Here is a 24,573-nt window from a genome sequence, read left to right as displayed (position 1 = left end):
AAGACATCAAAAGGTATTACCATTGGATCAGGATGAAGGCTGACATTGCTGAGTGGGTGGCCAAGTGCCCTACTTGTCAATTGGTCAAGGCTGAACATCAGGTTCCAAGTGGTTTACTTCAAAACATTCCCATACCAGAATGGAAGTGGGATCACATCACAATGGACTTTGTGACTGGCTTTCCCACAACCAGAAACAAGAAGGATGCAGTATGGGCGATTGTGGACCGCCTGACCAAATCTGCACACTTCTTGCCCATCAAGAAAGGTGATGGGGTAGATGAGATTGTAAAGATCTACATAGATCAAATTGTGAGGCTGCATGGAGTGCCGGCCAGTATAGTCCCAGATAGAGACCCTAGGTTCACTTCTTATTTCTGGAGAGCTTTTCAAAAGGCTCTAGGAACAAGAGTGAACATGAGCACATCCTATCATCCTCAAACGGATGGTCAATCAGAAAGGACCATCCAGACATTGGAAGATATGCTAAGGGCATGTGTTCTTGATTGGGGTGACTCATGGGAGAAGCACTTACCACTGGTGGAGTTTGCATACAACAACAGCTTTCACACCAGCATAGGTATGTCTCCTTATGAAGCATTGTATGGGCGGCCTTGCAGGACACCTTTATGCTGGACCCAAGTGGGGGAGCGCAGCATAATAGGTCCTGAGATTGTGGAAGAAACCACAGAGAAGATCAAGATGGTCAAGGAGAAAATGAAGGAAGCTCAAGACCGCCAAAAGAGCTATGCTGACAAGAGGAGGAAACATCTTGAGTTTGAGGTTGGTGATCTAATCTATCTCAAGATGATTACCTTCAATGGTAGGGCTAGAGTTTCTGGAAGAAGGAAACTAGACCCAAGGTTCTTAGGTCCATTCAGGATACTTGAAAGGGTTGGGGCAGTGGCTTACAAACTGGATTTGCCATCTGAAATGGATGCTTACCATAATGTATTCCATGTGTCTCAACTAAGGAAGTGTCTGACGGATCAAGACATTGTCTTGCCAGAAATTCCTAAAGATCTTGGTAAGAACCTCACCTTAGAGACAAGGCCGGTTCGGATCATTGATCGGATGAAAAAGGCAATGAGAAAGAAGACAGTTCCTATGCTAAAGATTGTATGGGAATTCAATGGCAAGGACATTATCACTTGGGAAACAGAAGCAAGAATGAAAGCTGAGTATCATGAGTGGTATAGTCAGTATGTGGTTGGAGAATCATCAAGTATGAACTCGGGGACGAGTTCCTTCCAAGTGGGGGAGACTTGTCATGTCCCTAGTTCTAACTAAGGCATCCGGACGGGCCATGGTGCGGGGAGATGAGCTGGCCAGGTCATAATGATCTAAAGGCAAGCGTATCATGGTCCAAACTAAGGGTTAAGTGCATCAGGAAGCTGAGACTTGACCAGAATAAGAAAGAAAGAAGGAAAAGATAGCTGGATGAGTGATCCGGAAGCTGGATATGGTCCAGAGGCAGCTCAATCAGCTAGGTGGAGCTGGTAGGGAGCTCACACAGTCTTGGGCAGCTCACTGGAGCTGGAGGAGTAGCTCACTCAGCTCAGGCAACTAGTACTCAGCTCAACTCAGCTGGACGGAGTGATGGAGTCTTGACCGGTCATTGCGGACCATGAGTGATGGTCATGGACCGGATGCTGGTCATGGGTGTCCGTTGGGTTTAGGTTGCGTGGGCAAGGGAGCTGAGCTTATGGGCAAGCATTTGGGCTTAAGATCGATCAGCCCAAACGCAGAGAAGAGCAGTTTGCAAGCGGTTGGACGGTTGGGGCGAAAAGGTGTAACCGTTGGCCAAATGACCAATCACATCGTCCGGACGGTTGGCAAGTCTCTTCCCTATAAATAAATCCCTCCTCTGTCGACAAAAATCATCAGAAACATAAGGGGAAACTCTGCCCAGATCTCTACAGAAGCCAAGAGAGAAAAGAGAAGTGTGACCGCAAAGGCAGTCCGTGTGAAGGCAAGGGGATTCCGGTGAGTTCTAAGCCGTGGGCAAAAGAGACTTGATCGGAAATGGATACCAGAGGAAAGGAGAAGGCTGCAGAGAAGAGTGTGGGGGCTTCCGAACACACACCTAAGGTACTGGATGCAAACCAAGTACAAACCGCCTGAAATCATCCATCCGGATGGTTTGGCCGTTTGATCCATGTGTGGATGGTTGCATCTATTGTTCTTTTCCTGTCAATATATCTCTTCTCTATCATATTCTGAAGTTATCTATGGGTCTAAACTCATGGACACGCCACCAAGGCTTGGTTAGATCAGGGTAATCTCTCCATGGCCTTGGTTGGGCATGTATGGTCCGATCTCATGCTTCCAGTGGGAGTTAATGGGATTTGGCTTTTGATATCTCTTAGTGGGGATTTATAATGAATTATCAAAGTGATAGAATAATTTTCTAACATTGATTTCGAGATGGTACCATGAGGCCGGTTAGGCTGTTCATGGCCAAGATCAATATGATCAAGGCCGGTTCTGGGAATTCCGCTTGGACCATTCTCTTAATCATGATTTATCATGATTTATCATGCATTTTAATTAGTTTTTGGACAAGTATCAGGATGGGTCACTTTTGGCCAGAAATAGGCTAAGTGTCCGGACCATGCTTAGGATTGTATATTGCTAGGATATCGGTCATGATTCTTATGCATATGTGTTGTGGGTTTTGATTTCAGGTCCTGATAGGGATCGTGGTAAGGCTAGGGAGCCATGAAGACCTTGGCCGTGTGGGATGTGTGATGTAGTACTTGTTGTTTACATTTGGATTTATCATAGCCTATTGTGCAACTGAATGATTTGAATACTTTGTATGAATCACATTTGACATATATATAATATGAATGTTTGCCTTAAGCTTCCGCATTGATTTATCATTACATGAACCTCAAATGCTTGAAAATTGACTAAGTAAAGATTGGTCTTAAACCGGCTGAATTACACTTAGAAATATTAGGTAAGGCCGCGGACTGGTTGGATCATGGGATCCAGGTTTGGGTCTTACATCGTTGAAGTCTCCTGTTAGAGCCCATGCTGAGTCTCTTCCTTGGCCCAAAAGCGATAATTCTTCCCAAAACGCTGCTCTTCTCTCCTGTTGAGGGACCCCATATATGAAGGTTAAATAGAACTATTTTGCCTTGTGCACCACCTTGGTGTCTATAAAGTTTGGAGATGAGTTTAAGACCGTAAGGTCTATTTCATTTCGCCAAAAAAGCGCAAGGCCTCCACTGAGGCCGGAGGGTGAGACGATGAAATGATGCTTATACTCTAAAGTTTGAATATTTGAAAGCACAAAAGCATCCTGGTTCTTTGTTTCCATATAAAACATAATATCCGGAGCATGAACACTTCTCAGCTCCCGGACTCTTGGAACTGTCAGGTGCCCTCCTAAACCTTGACAGTTCCAACTTAACACAGCTAAGGAATTAGGCCTGGTGGATCATGAAAATCCACCCCTCCTCTGCTTGAACCAGCTACATTCCCCATTGCAGGGGCAGAAGGATCCTTATTAGAAGGTAAAGATTGCGCTTTAGAGGCATTTTCAACACAGAGTCTCTTCTTCGCTGGTGGTCTTCCTCTGGTTGCCCTCTGTTTGGTTGTTCGCACTCCTTGAAGTGGGCTTGAGTTTCCACGACCTCTGGTAGTTCCTGTAACTTTACTCCCTGGAACTCTCCTTGCTGTTTGCTTTGGTTGAACAGTCTTCTTTGTCGCAGCTCTTGGTGGGTTTTTCTTTCTTGCGGAAGGAGCGGTTCCGAGCCGTTGTGAAGCTGGAGTTCTTTGGGTTACTTGTTCCTGAGGACTCACCATTACTGGGGTTCTTCTTGTACTTCCTTCTCCCATCATAGGACTTTGATGATCTTCATCCTCATAATGGACTTCTACATCCTGGAGTCTTGCAATCAAAGAGGTTGAGAGACCTGTTGTCCTTTGCGGTTCCATCTGGGGTATTTCAATTCTCTCCAAAACTGAAATTCTTTCTCATGAGTGGGGGTTTGGATCCTCAATACGCTCCAGGGCCGGGACCCTTGTCGCTGAATTGTGAGGTTCCTCGATCCTATTGAGAGCTGAGATTCTGTCTCTGGATCGGCTAGTGACTTCTACAGCAGCCGGATACACCGGTAAGTTCATAGCTTCCCTAGGAGGACGAGGGGGAGGGGTACGAGAGCTCTGAGACTTTTGTCCTCCCTCGTGTGATCTTCTGGCCATTTTGCTCTGTCGGGTAGGAGAGGGGTCTCTTGATTCTCTTCTTACTGGATGATGATTTCGGGAAGGAGGAAAGCTGTGGTGAGAAGAGATTTCTCGGTTTTGACTCCGGTCTCTATCTCTCTTCCTGATATCCTGGGACCTTCTATCCTCATCTCTTGAGAAGTTTGATCTCGATCTCTCTAAGATTGGTGCTCTCTCTCGTTCTGCAGGCTGGAGACGAGAATAGACCGATCGGTGGCTACTTTGGAACTGGTCTCTAGACTCAACTCCTCTCTCTCTAGAGCTGAAGGAGACTGATCTTCTATGATCATGTTTGCTTATGTGCTCCTCTAGTTTCCTTAGCGTGTTGTGTTGACTTATCCCTTGTTTTCTATCTTCTCCTTCTTCTCTCTCCCTATTAAGAGGGCAAGTTTCTTTCTCATGACAGAGGGAGTAGCAGATGAAGCAATGTTTCTCAAGCTTCTCATACTCCAAGTCTACCGTGATTACTTCTCCGTCAACTTCCACAGGGAGACTCATTTCCAATTTCTTCAGCCCATCAATGAGGATGCGGATTCTCCCCTGCTTCACATCCGTATCCAGTATCCTTCCTAGTTCGTCCCCTATTGTAGACAGAGATTCCTCTGTCCAGTAGTGTAGGGGTAGTCCATGTATCCTTATCCAGAAGGCAATCTTTCGAGGGAAAGAATTTGAGACCACTGGTTCCCAACGTTGTAGTAGGATCATCCACCGTTTGTAATGGTAGGGGCCTTTCCTGAGTACCGTCTTCAATGCTTCCTCTGACGTGAATCGGATTTGGAAAAGCTCTGGTCCTAGCTCACGCCCTGTAATCTCTCCTTCTACATTCCAGTACTGGATGAGCCACTCCACTACCCATTGAGTCTTTTGAACCGCTGGATTTGTTACACGCCCAATTAGGGTAAGCTTGTTTTCTTCTATCAGAGCTGAGTTGTTGCTTGATGGTAGTATGACCGGGGCTCTCCGAATTTCTCTCGACGCTTCTGCTGCCCATTTTCTTTTCTCCATCCTCGAGTACCTTTGCGCCATTATCAGGTTGTAGCGGAGGATTTTAAGTGTTTGGGAAATAGTAAGATTGATGTAGCTAGTCTGAAGATCGTTAGAATCCTCAAGCAGGAGGTAAAAGTTGTGAGAAATCTACTCAGACAGAGGGCGCGTTTTTCTTGAAATCTTGATAAAACGAAGGGAAGAGGTTGACTTGGATTTTAGAACAGAGTTTCGGAATCTCCATCACCGGATCTACCGATTGACCGAAGGAAATGGGATTTTAAGAACTTTAGGTCATCGGAAGAGCTTTGTGCGGAGGAGATTTCTTTTCCTACAGCGGAGAGACGGTTAGTTGCGGCAGGAAGTCAACTTGCTGGGGGAGGAGCGCCTTTCATCGGGAGTCGTGCCTTTGGCCACATTGTTCTTTGCTATATTTTAACACTATCATTAAAAAAAAAAAGTTCAACTCTAAAATAGAATAATGAGTAAGATTACTGCATAAATAGAATAATCCTAGAGTAATGAACAAGATTATTCCATAAATGAAGTAACCCTAGCTTTTACTTTATTTTGGAGTTGAAAATTGAGTAAAGTTGGAAATGATTTTACTCCAAAATGGTGTTCGGAGTAAAAAATTGAGTAGGGTTAGAGATGCCTAACCATCGATGGCTTCCTCGCTTTGCTTTGTTGAAAGAAGCTACGTTCAAGTCATCTTGCTTTATTGATCTCGTTTTGGTGAAGGTTTATTTTATGTTGTTACGCACTTCTTCTAACGTAGATTGTTTCATGTTCTGTTTCTTTAATTATTTTGTGCTTTAGTTTTTCCGTCGTTGGAATTTCAGTCTCAGGAGGCTTGTTGAATCTGCCGGCAAATGTATTCTAAAATTGAATCTCATTCTTGTAATCTTCCTTTTGATAATATAATCAGTGTTTAATAAGAAACAAATACAACAGCTTATTTGAACTCCGAGATTGGACCTATCCTTCCCATTTTTTCTTCATTGTCCTTTATTTTTTTTTTACCAACTTTTTTCTTTCTCGTCTTTTTACAAAACTTTTTATATAAAAAAGTCTCCTGTTTATCTTATCTTTTTTTTTTGTCGACATCTTATCTTTTCATTTATAGCACTCTCTTGGAATTTCCATATGAATATGTCATGTCCTGTCTGTGTCTATACACCATGTCGATAACAATCTACTATACAACCCTTTCTGGTTTTCAAATACAATTTCTAGTTTTCAAATACAATTTTGGTTTTCAAAACCATTGGCGACTAAAAGTCAGCTTGTTTTTTTTTGTCAACAGTCAATCTGAATTTAACACAATAACGAATGACTATATTGTTATGACATAATTAAAGGAAGAAAATAGAAATTAAAACAAAACAAACTAAAACAATATTACTATCTTTTTTGAAACCCCAAACAATTTCACTACCAAACTTCTAAAACATGTCCATAAGAAATGATATGGTCAATAATATTTCTTATTCATGGAACTGTGTGAAAAATAATTAAACTGCTAAGAATTTAAAAATATAAATGAAAACATAATGCGATATTTTTTCCTGCATTAAATAAATATTTAAAAATATAAATTAGGGCAATCTTCTCAAATAACTATTTTAAAAGAATTGTCACCAAAAAACCTATAAAAATGAGTAAAAACTGTTTCACTATAAAAATTAAAGATCCTTCTACCACTTAGTTTACACGAGTTTTACACAGCGGCGGAGCCACCTTGTTATGAGGGGGGTCAATTGATCCATACGCGACGTAAGATCAGAAGGGTAATACAGGTCTGTATTCTCCAGAATAGTCACGAACAGCACCGTACTTGATAAGAAAGATAGATCGAGATCCCTATGAAGATCTCAATCTCAATAGCCGCCATTGCTGTTTGAGGTGAGTTTGGTCAACAGAAAGTAAGAGAACTCAAGAGTGGGATGAACAGAGACGTTTTATTAGAGTCGGAATAACGAGGGTACAAGAGTAGGAAAGCCGGCTAGTCGATGCTCGGTAAGCTCCTAGCCGGAAGTACAAGAGAAAGCGGCGAGATACAAAGAGAGTAATGGAAACCCTAATCTAGCCGCAAGTCTGTGTGTCTCAGTGGTCATACCTTTCCTTCATGTCCTCAACTCCTTATATAGTCTCTTAGGTCGGTTTGCTTTGACCTAATCCCTTCTCTTCGTTATGGGCCTTTTGAATTGCAGGCCCAGTTGGGACAACTGTTCGGCCCGAGCCGCTTGGTCGCTATCTTCGGCTGCTCGTCGTCTATCCAAGGTGGTCACGCGCCGAGTTGCGGCTCGTCGGGAGCCGGCTTCAAGCTGATCATCCTTTGGGTGATAGTAACGGGCCTTCTGTTCGCTGGGCCTTGTGGGTGGTGACAATCCATCCCCAACAGTAAGTCCCCCCTAGTTCGTTGTCGAGTCGAGCAATTGATCGCAGCGAATTAGTTAGTTAGGGCTCGAAGAATAGGAGGTTCGGTCTTTGATCATTTAAACCCGTCGAGAAGTCGCCGGCAGAGAGATTTCCCCGGTCTTTCCGAACGAATGACCGATCTATCGCATGCTCGGTATCTCAGGCGAATTCTGCTAAACCGACAAAGTGATTATGTTTGGTTTGTGATGTGACATCGAACCGTCATCGGTTTTCAATCGGGAAGCCGAAACGTCGCTAGGTTTTTCGTCGAGAGGCCCAAACGTCGCGTTTGGGGGCGACGCGCGAGCCCACCGACAGGCCCAATTAGGCCCGTATAGGGTTAATGATGGCGCCTCGTAGGAAGCGCGTTCCTCCCTGTCTATAAATAGGAGACTTCTCTCGAGATCTCTCATTCTTCTCTCAGCCCGCAGGTACTTTCTCTCTCTATCCCTTCTCTCTCTAGCTTCTGCTCTCTAGTTTAGGTCCCCTAATCGGTATGTCGACGAGCAAGAAACTTTCTCGAGAACAAAAAGGGAAGATGACTGTGGATGCGGTTGGATCCGATAGCGATCTGGAGACGGTGCGCGGATCCGATTGCAGCGCGGAGGTGGCTCATCGCGAGGCGATGATGGATACGAAGAACATGAGCCGGCAGGAGCGGGTGCTCGTCTCGGAATCGATGGTTGCATCTCGAGGGGATGACGATGGCCACGACCCGTCTACTGAGTCGATGGTTCCCAGCTGCTTTTACCCGGATGGAATCTTCGAGGATCAGCGCAGACTCGACCCGGAACGAATTCGTCCCTCGGTAGTGGAAGGGCAGGATTGGCCAAACGTCGAGCCAACCTGGTCCACCTTTAAGTCGGTTTCGAGACTTCTGTGGAAGCGTAAGGCGTTCGGTGTTACGTTCATAATCCCGAGGGAGGACCAGAGGCCTTGGTCTCCCCCGAAAGGATATCAGTGCGTGTATGAGTCATATTTCGAAGGCGATACGAAGCTGTGGTTCCCGATTCCACAAATCGTTACCGCCTACACGATGCGCCGAGGAGCCGCACTTAGTCAGTTTCTGAACGGAGCTTGGCGGCTGGCAGTTGCGCTGGCGGTCATCGGGGTGGAGGCCGGCGTTGCGCTCAACGTTCGAGCCTTCGAGGAGTTGGTCTCGGTGAAGATAAAGGAAAGCTTGATCTCGTTGAAGATACGCCCTAACTACAACGTGGTGACGGGATATCCTTCCAAGACGAACAACTGGCAGCGATCGTATTTTTACGTTAAGTCAGATCGGGCGGCGTTCGAGGAGCCGCTGAAAACCGGCTATCGCGTTCTATGGAACGATGTGATTGGTATATAACGTTGATTGATCCTTTATCGTTTCGAGTACCTGAACCGTGTTTCTTGGTGTCTTTGCAGTTCCTCCCTCGAATACCGATCAGTACGAGGAAGAGTTTTTGGAGAGTGCTCGGGTGGTCGCGTCTCGAAAACAAGATCATTGGGATAACTTCTCCTTTAGTAGGGTTCGCGAGTCGGCCGAGCGGATCAGACAACGTAAGCATTTTACTTTCTTTTCTTTTACCCGGCGTTTTAGGTGATCCTGACTCATTTCCACTTGTCCTTGCAGAGGTTTGGCGTTCGGACACAATCCCCATCATCACTAAGAAGTCGAAGAGGGTTAATCTGTTTACCAAAGGCGAGCAGAAGGAAATAAACCGAGCGAGGGCCATGAGGGAGTTGCCAGACTTGAGCTTAGTGGTAGGAAAGCAACTCGGGTTCGTGGAGTCGGATCCAGTCGATCCCGCGAACTCGCGTGATCGTGGAGACGCAAACGCCGCTGAATCGGATGCGGAGACTCGGCTCGTGAAGAAGAGCAACAAGAGGAAAGAGAGAGGGGAGGCTTCAGCTGTCGGGGAGAAGCAACTCGAGGGGGCTTCCGCGGGCGGAAACGCTGGAGCAGGGAAGAAACGGGTGCGTAAAGATCCTGCCGCTGTTCGTTCTTCCTCCGTTGAAAAAGGATAACTTCAAGCTCTGGAGCCGAGTGGTGGGTCCATAGACGCTGCCGTTCCAAATCCGTCCTCTGAAGGTGACCGAGCGGACGGCCAGCAGGAGGCCTCTTCGAAGGCGAAGAAGAAGAAAAAGTCGAAGAAGAGCAAGAATAAGGATGCAGACGAATCCACCGAGCAAGAGGTGGTGCCAGATGAGCAAGGGAACACAGAAGTTCCGCCTGTCGCATCTCCTTCCAAAAAGGTATCAGCTCGGGGTGATGCAGGGGAATCGAGCGAACCTCCCTCTGGAGCTCCGCAGGAGAAGGGGGACGCGCCGAAGAAACTCCAGGGCTTTTGCCCGGACAAGGTGGACTTCATCTTCAAGCGCGATACTCCACTCGTTTGCAACAATAAGGACAGCGCTCGCTTTGTCCGCCAAGTTTGGGGGAGCTCCGAGCACCTCCCACTCGTCAAGGATCTCGTCTTCCAAGACGACTACACCGTCGCCGCCGGTTCCTCGGTTAGGATAAGGATGGGTTTTGCGTTGCGTCCGTTCCTCGTCTTTCTTCTAACTTGGTTGTCTCACTCCATCTCTTTCTTTGATGTGTCGCAGAGCCAAGGGGATTGGAATGAAGTCGTCCGTAAGTACGACAAGGAGCTGAAGAGGACCTATGGTGTGATCGATAGGCAGCGACGCAACACCAAGGAAGCGACGCAGGCCTTAGAGGACATGCTGCGCAAGAAGGATGAAGCGGTCATCCGGGAAGCGGCCGTGAGGGACGAGCTCTCCCAGAAAGAGGCGGCTATGAACAAGGAGCTGAAGCGAGCCCGGGAGTTGGTCAAGACACTCGAGAAGGAGAAAGCCAGGTTGGCAAACGAGAAAAAGATTCTCGAGGAGGAGAAGGCTGCTGCTGCCTTAGAGCATTCCAAAGAGATGGATCGTCTCCGAGAGTCACGTCGCTATGAGGTTACTCACGAGCGGATCCGAGTAATGGCCGCGATGCACGGAAAGGCAGCTGCTCGTTTCCAGAGGATTCGAGACCGGGAGACTCGTCGCGACAGCTTCGAGGATGCGAGGTGTATGCTCGGTCAGGCTCGAGGGATGAGACGTTGTCTTGAAGGGATGAAGGCAACAGGTAAAAACATCTCTCAGGGAGATATCGATACCTACGCCGAGCAAGAGAAGCATTACGACGCGGAGGTGAAGCGTTTGAACGTAGATGATCTTCCCGAGGAGGACCTCTCTTTGTCTCCTCTTATGCTCGAGTCGAGGTTCGTCATCCAAGAAATATTGGGTAAAGTCGACAAGTATGGATCGAACATGGACTTGCTCGATTCTGAGGCTGCCAGGGCTCTTCGCACTCCTCTCAGGGAACCGGGAGATCAATCCGAAGAACCATCGAAGAGCCTTCTCGAAACCGTCCAGTCGCCCGTTCGCTCCGCTTCGAAGGATCCACTTGAAGATCCCGTGAAGACGACCGAGCCGACTCCCGAGTTGCCTGCTTCCAGTACGCCGACGAAAGTGGTCTTGGTTACCGACTCGTCGTCCTTTGATCTGTCTGATCTGAATGCGAGCGGAGAGCGCTCCGAGTCTTGTCCCGAGAAAACGATTCCGGCCTCATCTCCCAACAAAGATCAAGTTTTAAGCGCTGATCCTCCTGCGGAACCACTCATCAGTGCGTCGGACTCGGACTCCTCGAAGAAGAATCCCTCTTTGTCGGGATAATTATCCGTGTTTGTTGTATCCATTTTCGGCCTTTCGGCCTTGTTTGTTTAAGACTATCTCCTTTTCTCGGCTAAGGCCTCTTGTTGTATGGATTATTGCCTTTGGTTTTTATTTTAGACTTGAATGTTTCTTTATATATTTCAGTAAGTCGTTCAACTTAGAAATATATAACTCATTTCTCATTCATGCCTGTAACCGAGAAAAGGATTAATCCGGGTGGTTACTCGCGTTTGCCAGCGAGTCCCCCCCCCCCTTTTTACAAGCAGTTGTTTAAGTAAATACAAAGAAACTTTAATCGCTCTATTGAATTACCGAGGAAACGGTTTCGAGACGCGGTGCAGTAACCAAGAGAACCGTTGGTCGGCCAAACCGTCATTCTTTGGTTAGACCCGGTCTAAAATTTCCATCAGGCGGCCGGTCAATGCGTAACGCATAGGTGACGCAAGGCTGATATTCCCTTCGACTGACGTCTGATCAAGACCCAGCCGATTAACTTGGGCGAGTGCTCGTGCTCCGCTTGAGAAAGGGGCTGGCATCGTTTACTCGGAGAAAGGTGATTGTTCGTCATTCTTTTGTAAAAATTTTGGACTTTGTTTTGGTTGGGGCTGGACCCTATGAAGGGATGCCTACGTACCTCGGATGAGGATCAAGCCTTTCGTAGTTCGTTTGACCGAGTGAAAGTGGCTATGGTAGCGCATTCACTCGAACGAGTAAAAGTGACTGTTAGGTGCATCTACTCGGTTTTTTTTTTTTTTTTTTTTTTGAGTGAACAGTGACCTGTTGGTCATTCACTCGGAGAAATGGGATGAGGTGTTTCTATTGGTAGAAGCGACGAAGATGCATCGAGTTCCAAGCTCGTGGGACTGCCTCTCCGCGGGAAGTCTCGAGTCGGTAGACGCCGGGTTTAACGACTCGAGTGATCTTGCAAGGTCCCTCCCAGTTGGTCCCTAGCTTTCCAGCGTTGAGCTCCTTTGTGTTGTCAAAAACTTTTCGGAGGACGAGGTCACCGAGCTCGAGAGGGCGCGCTTTTACCTTCTTGTTATAGTAGCTCTCGATCTGGTTCTGGTAATTTTGGATCCGAAGAAGTGCCTGATCACGTTTCTCCTCGAGTTCGTCAAGGGCATCGAGGAGCATATCTTGATTAAGTTCGACGAACTGAGGCATCTTGGCGCGCCGAAGACTCGTCACGTTAACTTCGGCGGGGGCCATTGCTTCCATCCCGTAAGCAAGAGAGAAAGGGGTGGATTTGGTCGCACCACGAGGAGTCGTTCGGTGCGACCAGAGGACGCCGTCCAGTTCGTCGGCCCAATGGCCTTTTTTGAGGTCGAGTCGCTTCTTGATCCCATCGATGATAATCTTGTTGGAGGATACCGCCTGTCCGTTTCCTTGCGGGTAGCGGGGAGTCGAAGGGCTTAGGCGGATATTCCACTTGCTGCAGAACTCTTTGATGTTTCCGGACATGAACTGAGAGCCATTGTCCGTTACGATCTCGTATGGTAAACCATGGCGGCAGATGATGTTCTTCCAGACGAAGGTGCGGACTTCCTTGTCTGTCACCTGAGAGAAGGCCTCAGCTTCAATCCACTTGGTGAAATAATCAGTGAGGACCAGGATGAAACGACGTTGGCGTGAGTTCGGCATTGGCCCGATGATGTCCATTCCCCACCGCATGAACGGATAAGGGGCGGCAGATGTCTGCAACAGCTCGGTGGGACTGTGGATGCTCGGAGCGTGACGCTGGCATTTGTCGCACCGACGGGCGTATGCTTCGCAGTCAGTGTTCATAGATGGCCAAAAGAATCCCAAGCTTCGAACCTTAAGGGCAAGAGCTCGGCCTCCCGAGTGGTTTCCTCCTGCTCTGTCGTGAGTTTCAGCCATTACTCGTCGCACTTCATCGCCCTGGATGCACTTTAAGAGGACCTTGTTCGCGGTTACTCGGTGAAGTTCGTCGTTCATGATGACGTAGTGGGCGCTGCGTCTCTTCAGGCGTCTTGCTGCCCACTTATCTTTCGGCAGTTCTTCGCGTATGAGATAATCTAGGAACTCGGCTCGCCAGTCGATCGGGGTGTCGTCATGATCGGGCATCTCAGTGTCAGCGTGATCGGTGGTGGATCGTCGAGTTGTTGCAAAGATTGGAGCGATGGGAAGACTTTCGTCGGAAGGAGGATCGATGCTCGGTCGATCGATCCGATGTATGGGTATCGTCCTTTTGACCTGGTCGTGGAGTTTGCTCCCGAGTGCAGCTAAGGCATCGGCACAAACGTTCTCTCCGCGGGGAACCTTGGTGAGTTCGAAGAAATCGAATTCCCCAGCAAGCTCTTGAACCACCCGGAGATATGCGTCCATTCTGTCATTGCGAGCATCGTAGTCGCCGCTGAACTGGCTAGCGACGAGCTGCGAGTCGCAATAAGCACTCAAGCGTTTGGCTTTGACGGCTCGGGCGAGACGGAGACCCGCGATCAACGACTCGTACTCTGCTTCGTTGTTAGAGGCCGGGAAGCCGAAACTGAAAGACTGGCGAATGAGTTCTCCCGTTGGCGATTGAAGCTGGACTCCCGCACCGGATCCTTTGCTCGTTGACGATCCGTCGACATGAAGAATCCAGTTGGGGCTTGGAATGTCAAGGTCTTGTGCAAGATCTGGTGTGAGCTCAACAAGGAAGTCGGCGAGGACTTGAGATTTGGCGGCTGTTCGGCATTTGTACGTAATATCAATCTCGCTCAGTTCGATCGCCCACTTAGTCAACCGGCCAGCTCTGTTGGGATTTTGCAGGACGGTGCGGAGCGGTTGGTCGGTCAACACTTCGATAGAATGTGATTGGAAGTAGGGTCGTAATTTCCTCGCAGAATCAACGACGGCCAGAGCCAGTTTCTCAAGGGTTGGGTATCTGGTCTCCGGACCAGTCATCCGTCTGCTCGTGTAAAAAATCGGACGCTGCTCGCCACGGTCCTCTTTGATTAGGACGCTACTGACAGATGCTGAGGAGACAGCGATATAGAGAGACAGGACGTCTCCCACGTCCGGTTTGGCCAGGACGGGAGGAGTCGTCAAGTACTGCTTGAGTTGAACGAATGCGTCCTCGCATTTGTCGTCCCAAATGAACTTCTTGTTCCCTCGGAGGAGATCATAGAAGGGGAGACACTTGTCGGTAGATCGGGAGATAAAGCGATTAAGTGCGGCGATGCGTCCTGTTAGTCTCTGCACTTCACGGCAGTTTCTCGGACTGGGGAGATTTAGGACTGCTGAGATCTGTTTCGGGTTAGCTTCTATTCCTCGTTGCGTGACAATGTAACCAAGGAATTCACCCGAGGAGACGCCAAAGGTGCACTTGGCGGGATTCAACTTCATCATGTACTTGTTTAGGATGGCGAAGCATTCCTTTAAGTGCGCTAGGTGGTCGTCGGCTCGGAGGGATTTGACGAGCATGTCGTCGATATAGACTTCCATCGTCTTCCCCAGCTGGTCGGCGAACATCCGGTTGACAAGCCTCTGGTAGGTTGCTCCAGCGTTTTTCAACCCGAATGGCATCACCTTATAACAATAGGTTCCCCGATCAGTGATGAAAGCAGTTTTCTCCCGGTCGTCCGGGTGCATCAGGATCTGGTTGTAGCCTGAGAAGGCATCCATAAACGTCAACATCTCGTTACCGGCCGTCGATTCGACTAGGCGATCGATGCTAGGCAACGGGTAGCTGTCCTTAGAACATGCTTTGTTGAGGTCGGTAAAATCGACGCAGACGCGCCATTTACCGTTCTTCTTTTTAACGACCACCGGGTTGGCTAGCCATTCCGGGTAACGAACTTCGGTGATCGAGCCGGCGCCGAGTAGACGCTCGACTTCTTCTGCGACTGCTTTGGATCGCTCCGGTCCCAACTTTCTTCTCTTCTGCCGAATGGGCTTGAAGTTGGGATCGACATTGAGTTCGTGAGTTGTGATAGCTGGGTCGATTCCTTTCATATCGGACATTGTCCAGGCGAATGAGGACATGTTTTGCTTAAGAAACTCGAGGATCTTCTGTTGCATCTCGTCGGGTAGAAACGCGCCTACTCGGACAGATTTGCTCGGGTCCGAGTCGTCAACTGGTACTTCCAGAACTTCTTCCTTTTGCGGACAAACTTTGCTCGCGGGGGGAGAGACTGAGTTGACGAGTGACTGGGAGCGCTGAATTTTAACCGTGGCGATTAGGAGATCTCGCGCAGCCTGCTGATCGCCTTTCAGAGTCTTGATCGATCCGTCTGATCCTGGGAACTTAACACACTGATGGTACATTGATGCGATTGCTCGCATTGAATGTAGCCATGGGGTGCCAAGTATAACGTGGTAAGGGGCTTTGGAGCCGACCACAGAAAACTTGACCGTTCGCGTGACTCCGCATGCATGAACCGAGAGGCGGATCGTGCCTGCGATTACCTCTGACGACCCGTTGAATCCTGTCAGGGTCCGAGTAGAAGGCTTGACGTCGTTGAGATCGATTCCCATTTTCACGAGAGTTTTGCGAAAGATGATATCGACCGAGCTCCCGGTATCGATAAGCACTTTTGTGACGTCGTACTTGTCGACGCCGAGCACGAAGAGCAAAGGATCGTTGTGAGGGAGGTGCACGCCGAGTGTATCTTCAGACGAAAAGGTAATCGGTTGATCGTCTACTTGCTTCTGGGGCCATCGTTGGGAAGTGGTGGCTTGCCTTCGATGGTCCTTGACTGCTCTAACCGAATCACCGCAAGGAGGTGATCCACCCATGATGACGTTTATTCGGGGACGAGTTTGTGCGCGCTTTGCACGGAGCACGTCGCGAAGGTCGTTACTCGTTTCGGCAGTATCCCTTTTCTTGCGGTTGAGGGTTGTCCGCAGATCACCGATCTTCGCGTTGAGTTTGTCTCGCAAATCGCAGTTCGGCTTTTCAGCGGACTGCTGGTGAGAGGATTCTTGTGCTGAAGCTCTCTCGGCTCGGTTTGAGTCGATCTGTCGGCGGAGATCGGTGGAGACTGGTGTTTCTACGGTAGTGGGTCGGAGTTTTCGCTCGAGGAGGGACCGAAGATCCGTAGTGCTGTCTAGGGTTTTCGTGTCGTCATCCTCGTCGGATGAGGACCCTGGTTCGTTCTCTCCTTGAGGTTGGACGCGGATCACTTCGATGCGCTGGCGATTGGCTGGCTGATCGTCATCCGCCGAATCGTCGTCATCGTCGGTTTCTCGGGCAGCTTTCTCTGCATCCTTTGACTGTTTGTCGTTTTTACGGTTTTTGCCATGCGATTTTCGCTGAGCCTTCTTGTCTTTGTTCCTGCTCCAGCTGTTTTCCCCTTTTGGTTTGGATTTCGGCGGCTGGATCTTGTAGTCTTCGCTTTCGATCGAGGAGAGGAACTGGGCGTAGAGAGATTTGCACTCAGTCGTATCGTGTCCCTTGACGTCGTGATACTTGCAATGCTTCGTAAGATCGATGGGCGTTCTGGTCGGTCCCGTCGCCGAATCGACTTTAGCCACGGTACCGGCACTCGGGGTACTGGGAGACGCATCGGGAGAGTCGGTCTCTCGCTGATAGACATTCCATTTTTTATCGTGCATGACCATTGTTGAAACAGGGGCGTTGTTCTCGTCCACGACGTAGAGGAGACCCCCTTTTTTGCTGCCATTATCACCTGGTGCGTGCTGGCGTGGCTCGGTCCGAGCACCCGCACTCTTGGCTGCAGCAGGCTTGGCGGCGTTCTGCTTTCGGATTATCGCCTTGGTATCTTCTTCCATTCAGATGAAGTTGTGAGACCGGGCGATAGCATCAGGGAGCGAAGTCGTAGGGTTGGAATACAAGTCCTTACGAAACTTCGAGTTGACGAGGAGAGTGTTCATCAAGGCGTCGATAGCGATGTGATCAGGGACGTCGACCCGCGAAACGATCGTCTTGAACTTTTCCATGTAGTCCTTGAGGCGTTGGTCCTTTGTTTGCGCCATATTCCGCAGGCTGGAAGCGGTCGCTGCTCGCTTGGTAAACATGATGTAAGTCTTGAGGAATACAGCTGAGAGGTCCCGGAAACTGCGAATCGAGTTCTCGCTGAGCTGTGAGAACCAGGTTAGCGCTTGTTCGTTGAGTGTTTCGACGAAGAGTTGACAGTACCCTGCGTCCTTCTCTTCGTCGGAAAGGCGAGCTCTGGCCATAGCTGTTAGATGCTCGACAGGGTCACCACCGGGTTTGTACTCGGGGTGACGGAGCTTTTCTATTTTGCGGAGCTGGACCCTGGTTAGGTCGCTAGCGAAGGGCGAGTGCGAAGTGGAGGCGATGACGCTGTCAATCTGAGGGGCTGCGCTCGTCGCTTGGTGGATCTGCGAGCTCATTTGTTGAAGGCTGAGTTTGAGCTCGGCGATCTCGCGAATCGTCGTCGGGTCTGCTGTCGTCGGAGTAGGGTAGACGGCAGGGGGCCCGTTAGGGTCAGATTCGTCGACGGCGCGGTCTTCCGCCGGCGTTGGAGGGAAAAGATGCCGGCAGACGGGCTGGGAACGGTTCGTCGGTCCAGCAGGAGCGGTGAGAGCAGCTACAAGGGCAGCGAGCTGCTCGTTCGTCGTTTTCTGGACTTCTTCTTGATGCGCGAGACGAGCCATCACGGAGCTCATGAAGTCCGACGAGAGAAAAGGAGGAAGAGGCGGAGGCGTAAGCTCGGGCGCTTCGCCGGAAGTGCCGGGGTTCGAGTCACCAATTGTCATAGCGGTCTAAGAAACGTTACTCTGATCGGCCCCACGGTGGGCGCCAATTGTTTGAGGTGAGTTTGGTCAACAGAAAGTAAGAGAACTAAGAGTGGGATGAACAGAGACGTTTTATTAGAGTCGGAATAACGAGGGTACAAGAGTAGGAAAGCCGGCTAGTCGATGCTCGGTAAGCTCCTAGCCGGAAGTACAAGAGAAAGCGGCGAGACTTCTCCTGGAACGGGCTCGATGTGGTAGCATCGGCCTTTGTAACGGTCAAGGCTGGTAAGCCCATCGGTCCACACAGTTGTCCATGTACTAGTAGAAGATTCAGCAGCTACCGCAGCCCAAAGAGAGTAATGGAAACCCTAATCTAGCCGCAAGTCTGTGTGTCTCAGTGGTCATGCCTTTCCTTCCTGTCCTCAACTCCTTATATAGTCTCTTAGGTCGATTTGCTTTGACCTAATCCCTTCTCTTCGTTATGGGCCTTTTGACTTGCAGGCCCAGTTGGGACAACTGTTCGGTCCGAGCCGCTTGGTCGCTATCTTCGGCTGCTCGTCGTCTATCCAAGGTGGTCACGCGCCGAGTTGCGGCTCGTCGGGAGCCGGCTTCAAACTGATCATCCTTTGAGTGATAGTAACGGGCCTTCTATTCGCTGGACCTTGTGGGTGGTGACAATCCATCCCCAACAATTGCTTCCCATCACTTTTAGGGTTTTCAATTGATTAGATATAAACGAACATATTAATGCAATACCATTAAAAATGGAAAACAATCATTAAGAGCCACAACTTTCGGTTTAATATCACCTAAAATATAGTGTAAGAAACTTGGGGGTTGGAAGTATGTTATAAAGATTATTTAAATGTGAAACTTGTAACTATTTAAGCTAAAACACAACACAAAATTACGAGTGAGAGAGTACAGAGTCAAATTCTGATATTAAAAGCTAGAGAAGCAAAAGGAGATGACTCTTCGATATCAAAAGCAGAAAGCCAGAGAGACTCTTCGTGATAGATTGGTCAGTAAGGCGGTGGAGCCCTTGCGGTTGGGGCCCAGATAACATCAGATCCATGGGTACCCATGTGGCAACTGTACATGGATACCCCGCAAGACTCTTCTCCTCTAACCGCCACGTGCTCTGCCTCTCCACCGCCTCCAGATACCGGCGGAGATTGGCCGTCCCCTTCTCCTTTCCTTGCCGAAACCGAGTGCCTATGCTCTTCCTCAGCCGGTAACCGGTGATACGACGGGTTGTTGAAGCTAGCGGCGATGACGTAAACTGTTCCAGCGGAAATCAGCGGACCCGCGACGAACCCCCCGATAATCTGTCCTTGGGGTCCGGCAAGAGAGACAGTGAAGAAGTTAGCGACGGGAGGCGACAAGGAGGTACGAGGCGGGGGAGGGAGGAAAGTGGCGGAGACGGAGAGGAGATCGAACTTTCCGTGGAAAGTTATAGTTGAGCCAGGAGCTGCGGGAGAAGGCTGACGTATGGTGACGTTGGCGACGGAGCCAGAGCCGCTGAGAACGCAAACGCCGATGGATTTTCTGCGGCAGAAGCGGTTGATGGCTTCGACGACGTCGTTTCCGGAAGGTACTTCGAGGATGTAAGGACTCATAGGAGGCTCGGTGTCGCGTGTGACGTAAACTTGTGGTTTTGGTTTGTTTTTGGAACCTGGTGGTCTGCCACGTGGGCGACGGACGACTTCGATGGAGGAGTCATCGACGGTAATGGTTGCTGGGAGGTTGAAGTGAGAGGAGAGTGAGTGGTTTTGAGGGAGCTTCGGGAACATCTCGTTACCTTCACCTTTCATTTTTTTCTTTTCTTTTATGATTTGTTTATTACAGTTTTTGTTTGGATTTTTATGTAAATGATAAAAAAGGAGGAAGAAGAAGATGAAGTGGTTGGTATGGGCTGTTTAAAATGGAACGATATGGAGGAGGAAAGGACCTTTCATAATCCAAGTGTGGTATGGAGAAATTATAAAAAGGAAAAGTATTCTCTTTCGGTATATATAAATAAAAATATAAATAAAAATGAGAGGATAGGGAAGAAGGAAGATGAGCTTTGAAACCAAGAAAAGAGAGAGCGGCGCCGCTAGCTGAGAATTAAAAGCGAAGATATATATGTTTGGTTCTGTGCCATGTTTGTGGGTTCACACTTCCCTTTTCGTATAAATATATTTTCAATTTTAGTTTTAAAATAACATACAAATATTGTGAAACTTTCAAAATATAAATGAATCTGCTTAATATATACATCATATAAATATTTATATTAAATAAGTATAAAATACTTTTCTGGTCTGAGTCATCGATTAGTAAAATTTGGAAATTGATTTGAATGCTAGATAGAAAAAGATGGGAGACAAGTGGGGATGAGAGAGAGATAGAGACATCCCCCATATCCCAAAAACTGGAGCATGCTAAGAACCAACTCTGTCTCTTTCATATATCCTTTGGTCGCCTCATTTCTACTCTTAGTAATCTGTGATCTTCTTCTCCTTTATGATTAATGTTACTATATTTGCTTAAAAACTGTTGAATTGCCGTCATGAGAAATGTAGAATTCATTTACCATTACTAAGTGTCGTTGACTGATGTTATTCGATCTTAAATAACAACTAGATTTTGATGGGTACGTCCGTCCGGATGTATATTTCAAAAATATATTATTATTTATTTTTCATATCAATATCAAAACTAGATAAAAAATCTAAATATGAAGAACCGAACTAATCCGAAAGAGTAATACTAAACCCAAACAAAATTGATTAAATATCTAAATTATTCAAATTTTTGATATTTAGACAACCTAAATCATAACCAATTCGAACATAAGTATTTTAGATATCAAAATGCACACGAAAAAATTTATATACTTATATATATTAATTATTTTTAGTTTTAGTGTATATAAAAACATACTGAATATATATGATACTTTTAGGTTGGTTTAAATACTTGAAAATATATAAAAATAGTCAAATATAAATATCTAACATAGTGGAAGTACACTCAAAACACTAAAAATATTTAAAATAATTATTGATTTTTTATCCAAAATTTAAACCAAACTAATTATATGTTAAGTTTAGATATTCTGATATATGTTATTCAGATTTATATACAATATATTATTTTATTTAAATATTTTAAGAAATTCAAAATATATAATGAATTTAAAAAAACTAGTTTAAATGGGTTATTCGAACCCGAACTGAATCCGCAAAGATCCGAATATAATTCGAACTGAAATTTAGAAACATCTGAATGAGGCTGAAATCTTTGACCCCGGAAATCCAAAACCCAAGCATATCCGAAACGAACCCGAATGGATACCTCAACGCCCAGCCCTAGTCATAATTCGAACTGAAATTTAGAAATATATGAATGAGGCTGAAATCTTTGACCCCGGAAACCCGAAACCCAAACAGATCCGATACGAACCAGAATAGATATCTGAACGCCCAGCCCTAGTCACAATTATCTATCATATATATATCATCATATAATTAATTGTATTGGTCCATCATATAAATAATCATATAATTAATAGTATTTTATATGTATCATCTTATAAATAATCATATATTATATATATTCTTAAAGTTTAATGTGAAAAAAAAAATCATAGTTTAAGTTGGTATATGAAATTAATATTTTTGTTGTATTTTTCTTATATATATTGAAACATTTTTAATAATGGTTATTGGAAAATATTTTAGTAAAAATAAAATTTTGAATATATGCATATTTTAAATCAATTTTTGATATAAATCAACTTTAAATTATTATTTTGATTTGAAATATGTATATAAATTTTAAATTTTATTAATGACTATTTTAGACAAAACAATGTTTTTAGGTAATTAGACTAGTCCATTTTGTATATTTTAAAACTGATATAATGGATTTCCAATTTTTATTAATAACATAAGCCATTAATTTTTTCTTCTTGTCATACTTTTATCCATGTTTCAAAATTTTAATTTTTGGCATTAGTTTTCTATGAATTATTATTAATTTTTTTTTTTGGAAATTGAACTCTTGAAATTTTTATATTTGACTAAATTAAATAAGGTAATAATACTGTTTTTAATTTTTTTTATATAATATACTATTTATATTTCAGTTTGTGTTTTTATTTTTACCATAAAAAAATTTAAATAAAAAGAATTATAAATATAGTGATAGAATTGTAAATAAAAAGAAATATAGAAAGAAGGTTGTTTAATTTATTGTAAAAACAGTGGTTAAATGTTTAAATAAAAAAAAGTATTAAATATGTTATTCATGTTTCTAAACAATTCTCATTTGGCATCAATTTATTAAAAATATAATGGCTAAATATGTAAATAAAAGAAAATACAAAACTCTATTATTCATGTTTCCACTATTGCCTCTATTACATAACCTTTCTCGAGGAACGCCTGGTCACTCAACCTATTAGCATGGCTTAGGTCGAAAGGGCTTCCCTTTTTCCTGCTTGACCTTCGTAGCGCATCAAAGAAACTTCACTAAATCACTTTTTTCTTTCCAAGTAGTCAATTAGACTAGAGCCAACTATTTGATTCAGCTACACTTCTTGACTTCATGAATTTACAGATTGAAAATGAAAAAAGGCAACCATTTAGAAGGGGATTTGCAGGTCTTATTCACCACTTTCAACTGACTCCTTATCCAATCAACAGAAAGCTACTACAGAAGTCTCGGCTTACTATCTTAACCAGCAAGAAAAGGTGAATGGAAAATTGCCTCATATATTTTTCTTTCAAAGCCGTGCTATCTGGCTCATCTTTATGCAGGAAAGAGATGCGCGTGACTAAGGCTATACATATCTCATTTTTTCTATTATTTTTATTTCCAAACAATCCAATTGTGTACTTCAACTTTAATAATATAGATAAAATAATTCTTTGGAAGGAATTTTGTCAAACTAATTTTTAATTCTACTAAATTTTCCATTTCAAACACCCGTTTCACGTCTGGTATATACGGTTGTGAACTTGTAATGTTCTTTTTCAGACTGAGGAAGTACTAGACTTTTAGCACATAATTTTCCTAGCATTCAAAGTCTTTTTTTAATTAAGAACTTTGCTAGAGATTTATAGCATCATAAAAGTAAAAACATATTAAAAACAGAAAAAAACATAACCTTTTCCCAACACTGAATATTTTTTTTGTAAAAAATTTAACACTGAATATCATAATGCAACCCAAGCCAAACAAACTAGTTGCTGGGAATAGAGTACAAAGCTGATTTCGCAAGAGAGTCAGCCACAAAGTTCAAGTTTCTTGGAATGAAAACAAAGGAGATACAATCAAAAGAGAAAGATAGTTACTCGATGTCCCGAGTGATTCCGTAGAGATCCGCCAGGTGCTGATTCGAGGAAATAAAGACAACAAGTGCCTCACAATCTGATTTAATACAGATTCAGGAGAAACCCGCTTCGAAGGCGTTGAGAAGAGCTGACCTGACTGCAAGCGCTTCGGCCATCAAGGCTGAAGATATGTGATTGAAGATCTTAGTTCCCTGTTGCAGGCATTCATCGTGGTGATCCTTGAAAACCCACCCACATCCTGCTATGTTTGAGCCAGCCTGCCACACTGCGTCAATGTATCCAATAACACTTGTGGAGGTCAGAGCAGGGGGAAGCGCCAGACGTTGAGGAGCAGTAGCTGTAGGTGGAGGTGATTGAGCCATACACCATTCTTTTGCATTTCGGATGGATTTCGAGAGGATCCCAGCAGGCGAGGAAACTCTGTTCTCAAAGACTTTGTAGTTTCTTGCTGTCCAGACTCTCCAACAAATCCAAGGAAATAGATTATCTGACACTCCTAATGGTTGGAGGTTTGTGGTTTCTGACGACCGTAGGAACGCTTCCGCAAAGGAACCAAAATCCGAGGGGTTAAACTGAGAGACCAAGGTGTGTGAAGACCATATACGTCGTGTGAAGGAGCAGTGAAGAAAAACATGCTCTGTAGATTCTGGTTCTCCACAATAGGAACATGGGATATTATTGAGTATACCTCGCCTTGTCAAGTTCTCTCCTAGGGAGAGGGCCCGTTGGGTAATTTTCCAGATAAAAAGATGGAGTTTTGGTGACACTTTACTAACCCAGATTGCCTTGTAGAGGTTCTGATCGGGCAGGGGAATTCCAGGATCTCTGTGTGCCAATAGGTCCATCGTCGCTGCTACATGGTATCCAGATTTTGCGGAGTAGGTACTTGATCTCGATGCCAACCAAACATAACCATAGTTAAAAATAAGAAAAGTTGTATGATAAAAAAATTTAATAATGCACAATCCATAAACTAGGGGGTGTTAGTGGGAGTTAGATTCATATAGAGTTTATTGATTTTAAAAGTTGATAGATTTGTTAAATTTGGAAAGAGTTGTAGAGAATTTGTATATTGTGAAAATCTATGAAAATAAATTGTTATAATGATTTTAAAAATCTACGGGATATAACTAGTGTTCTCAAGATCTTGTTTAATGAGTTAAATGGTTAAGTATACAATTCCAATAACACTAACTTTGATAGATTTATCGGAGTCAGTG

At 45.6% G+C, this 24,573-nt stretch overlaps 2 protein-coding genes across 2 annotated transcripts; both read right to left on the bottom strand.

Annotated features, from left to right (window-relative positions):
- Window positions 1-18,852: 18,852 nt before the first annotated feature.
- LOC108844528 (AT-hook motif nuclear-localized protein 17) lies at window positions 18,853-20,158 on the bottom strand. Its single transcript, XM_018617794.2, has one exon. It carries the CDS (start codon window positions 19,820-19,822, stop codon window positions 19,031-19,033), a length of 792 nt encoding a protein of 263 aa, XP_018473296.1. The 5' UTR covers window positions 19,823-20,158; the 3' UTR covers window positions 18,853-19,030.
- A 3,287-nt stretch (window positions 20,159-23,445) lies between these two features.
- Window positions 23,446-24,198, bottom strand: LOC108845072 (uncharacterized). Its single transcript, XM_057006257.1, has 2 exons — window positions 24,130-24,198; window positions 23,446-23,925 (listed from the first exon to the last, which is right to left on the bottom strand). Exons 1-2 carry the CDS (start codon window positions 24,196-24,198, stop codon window positions 23,446-23,448), a joined length of 549 nt encoding a protein of 182 aa, XP_056862237.1.
- Between the last annotated feature and the right edge of the window lie 375 nt (window positions 24,199-24,573).

The sequence above is a fragment of the Raphanus sativus genome, chromosome 3, assembly GCF_000801105.2.
Source record: "Raphanus sativus cultivar WK10039 chromosome 3, ASM80110v3, whole genome shotgun sequence".
In the NCBI taxonomy this organism is placed as follows: domain Eukaryota; kingdom Viridiplantae; phylum Streptophyta; class Magnoliopsida; order Brassicales; family Brassicaceae; genus Raphanus; species Raphanus sativus.
The sequence above is the reverse complement of the archived record's forward strand: the minus strand, read 5'-3'. Positions and strand labels throughout refer to the sequence as shown.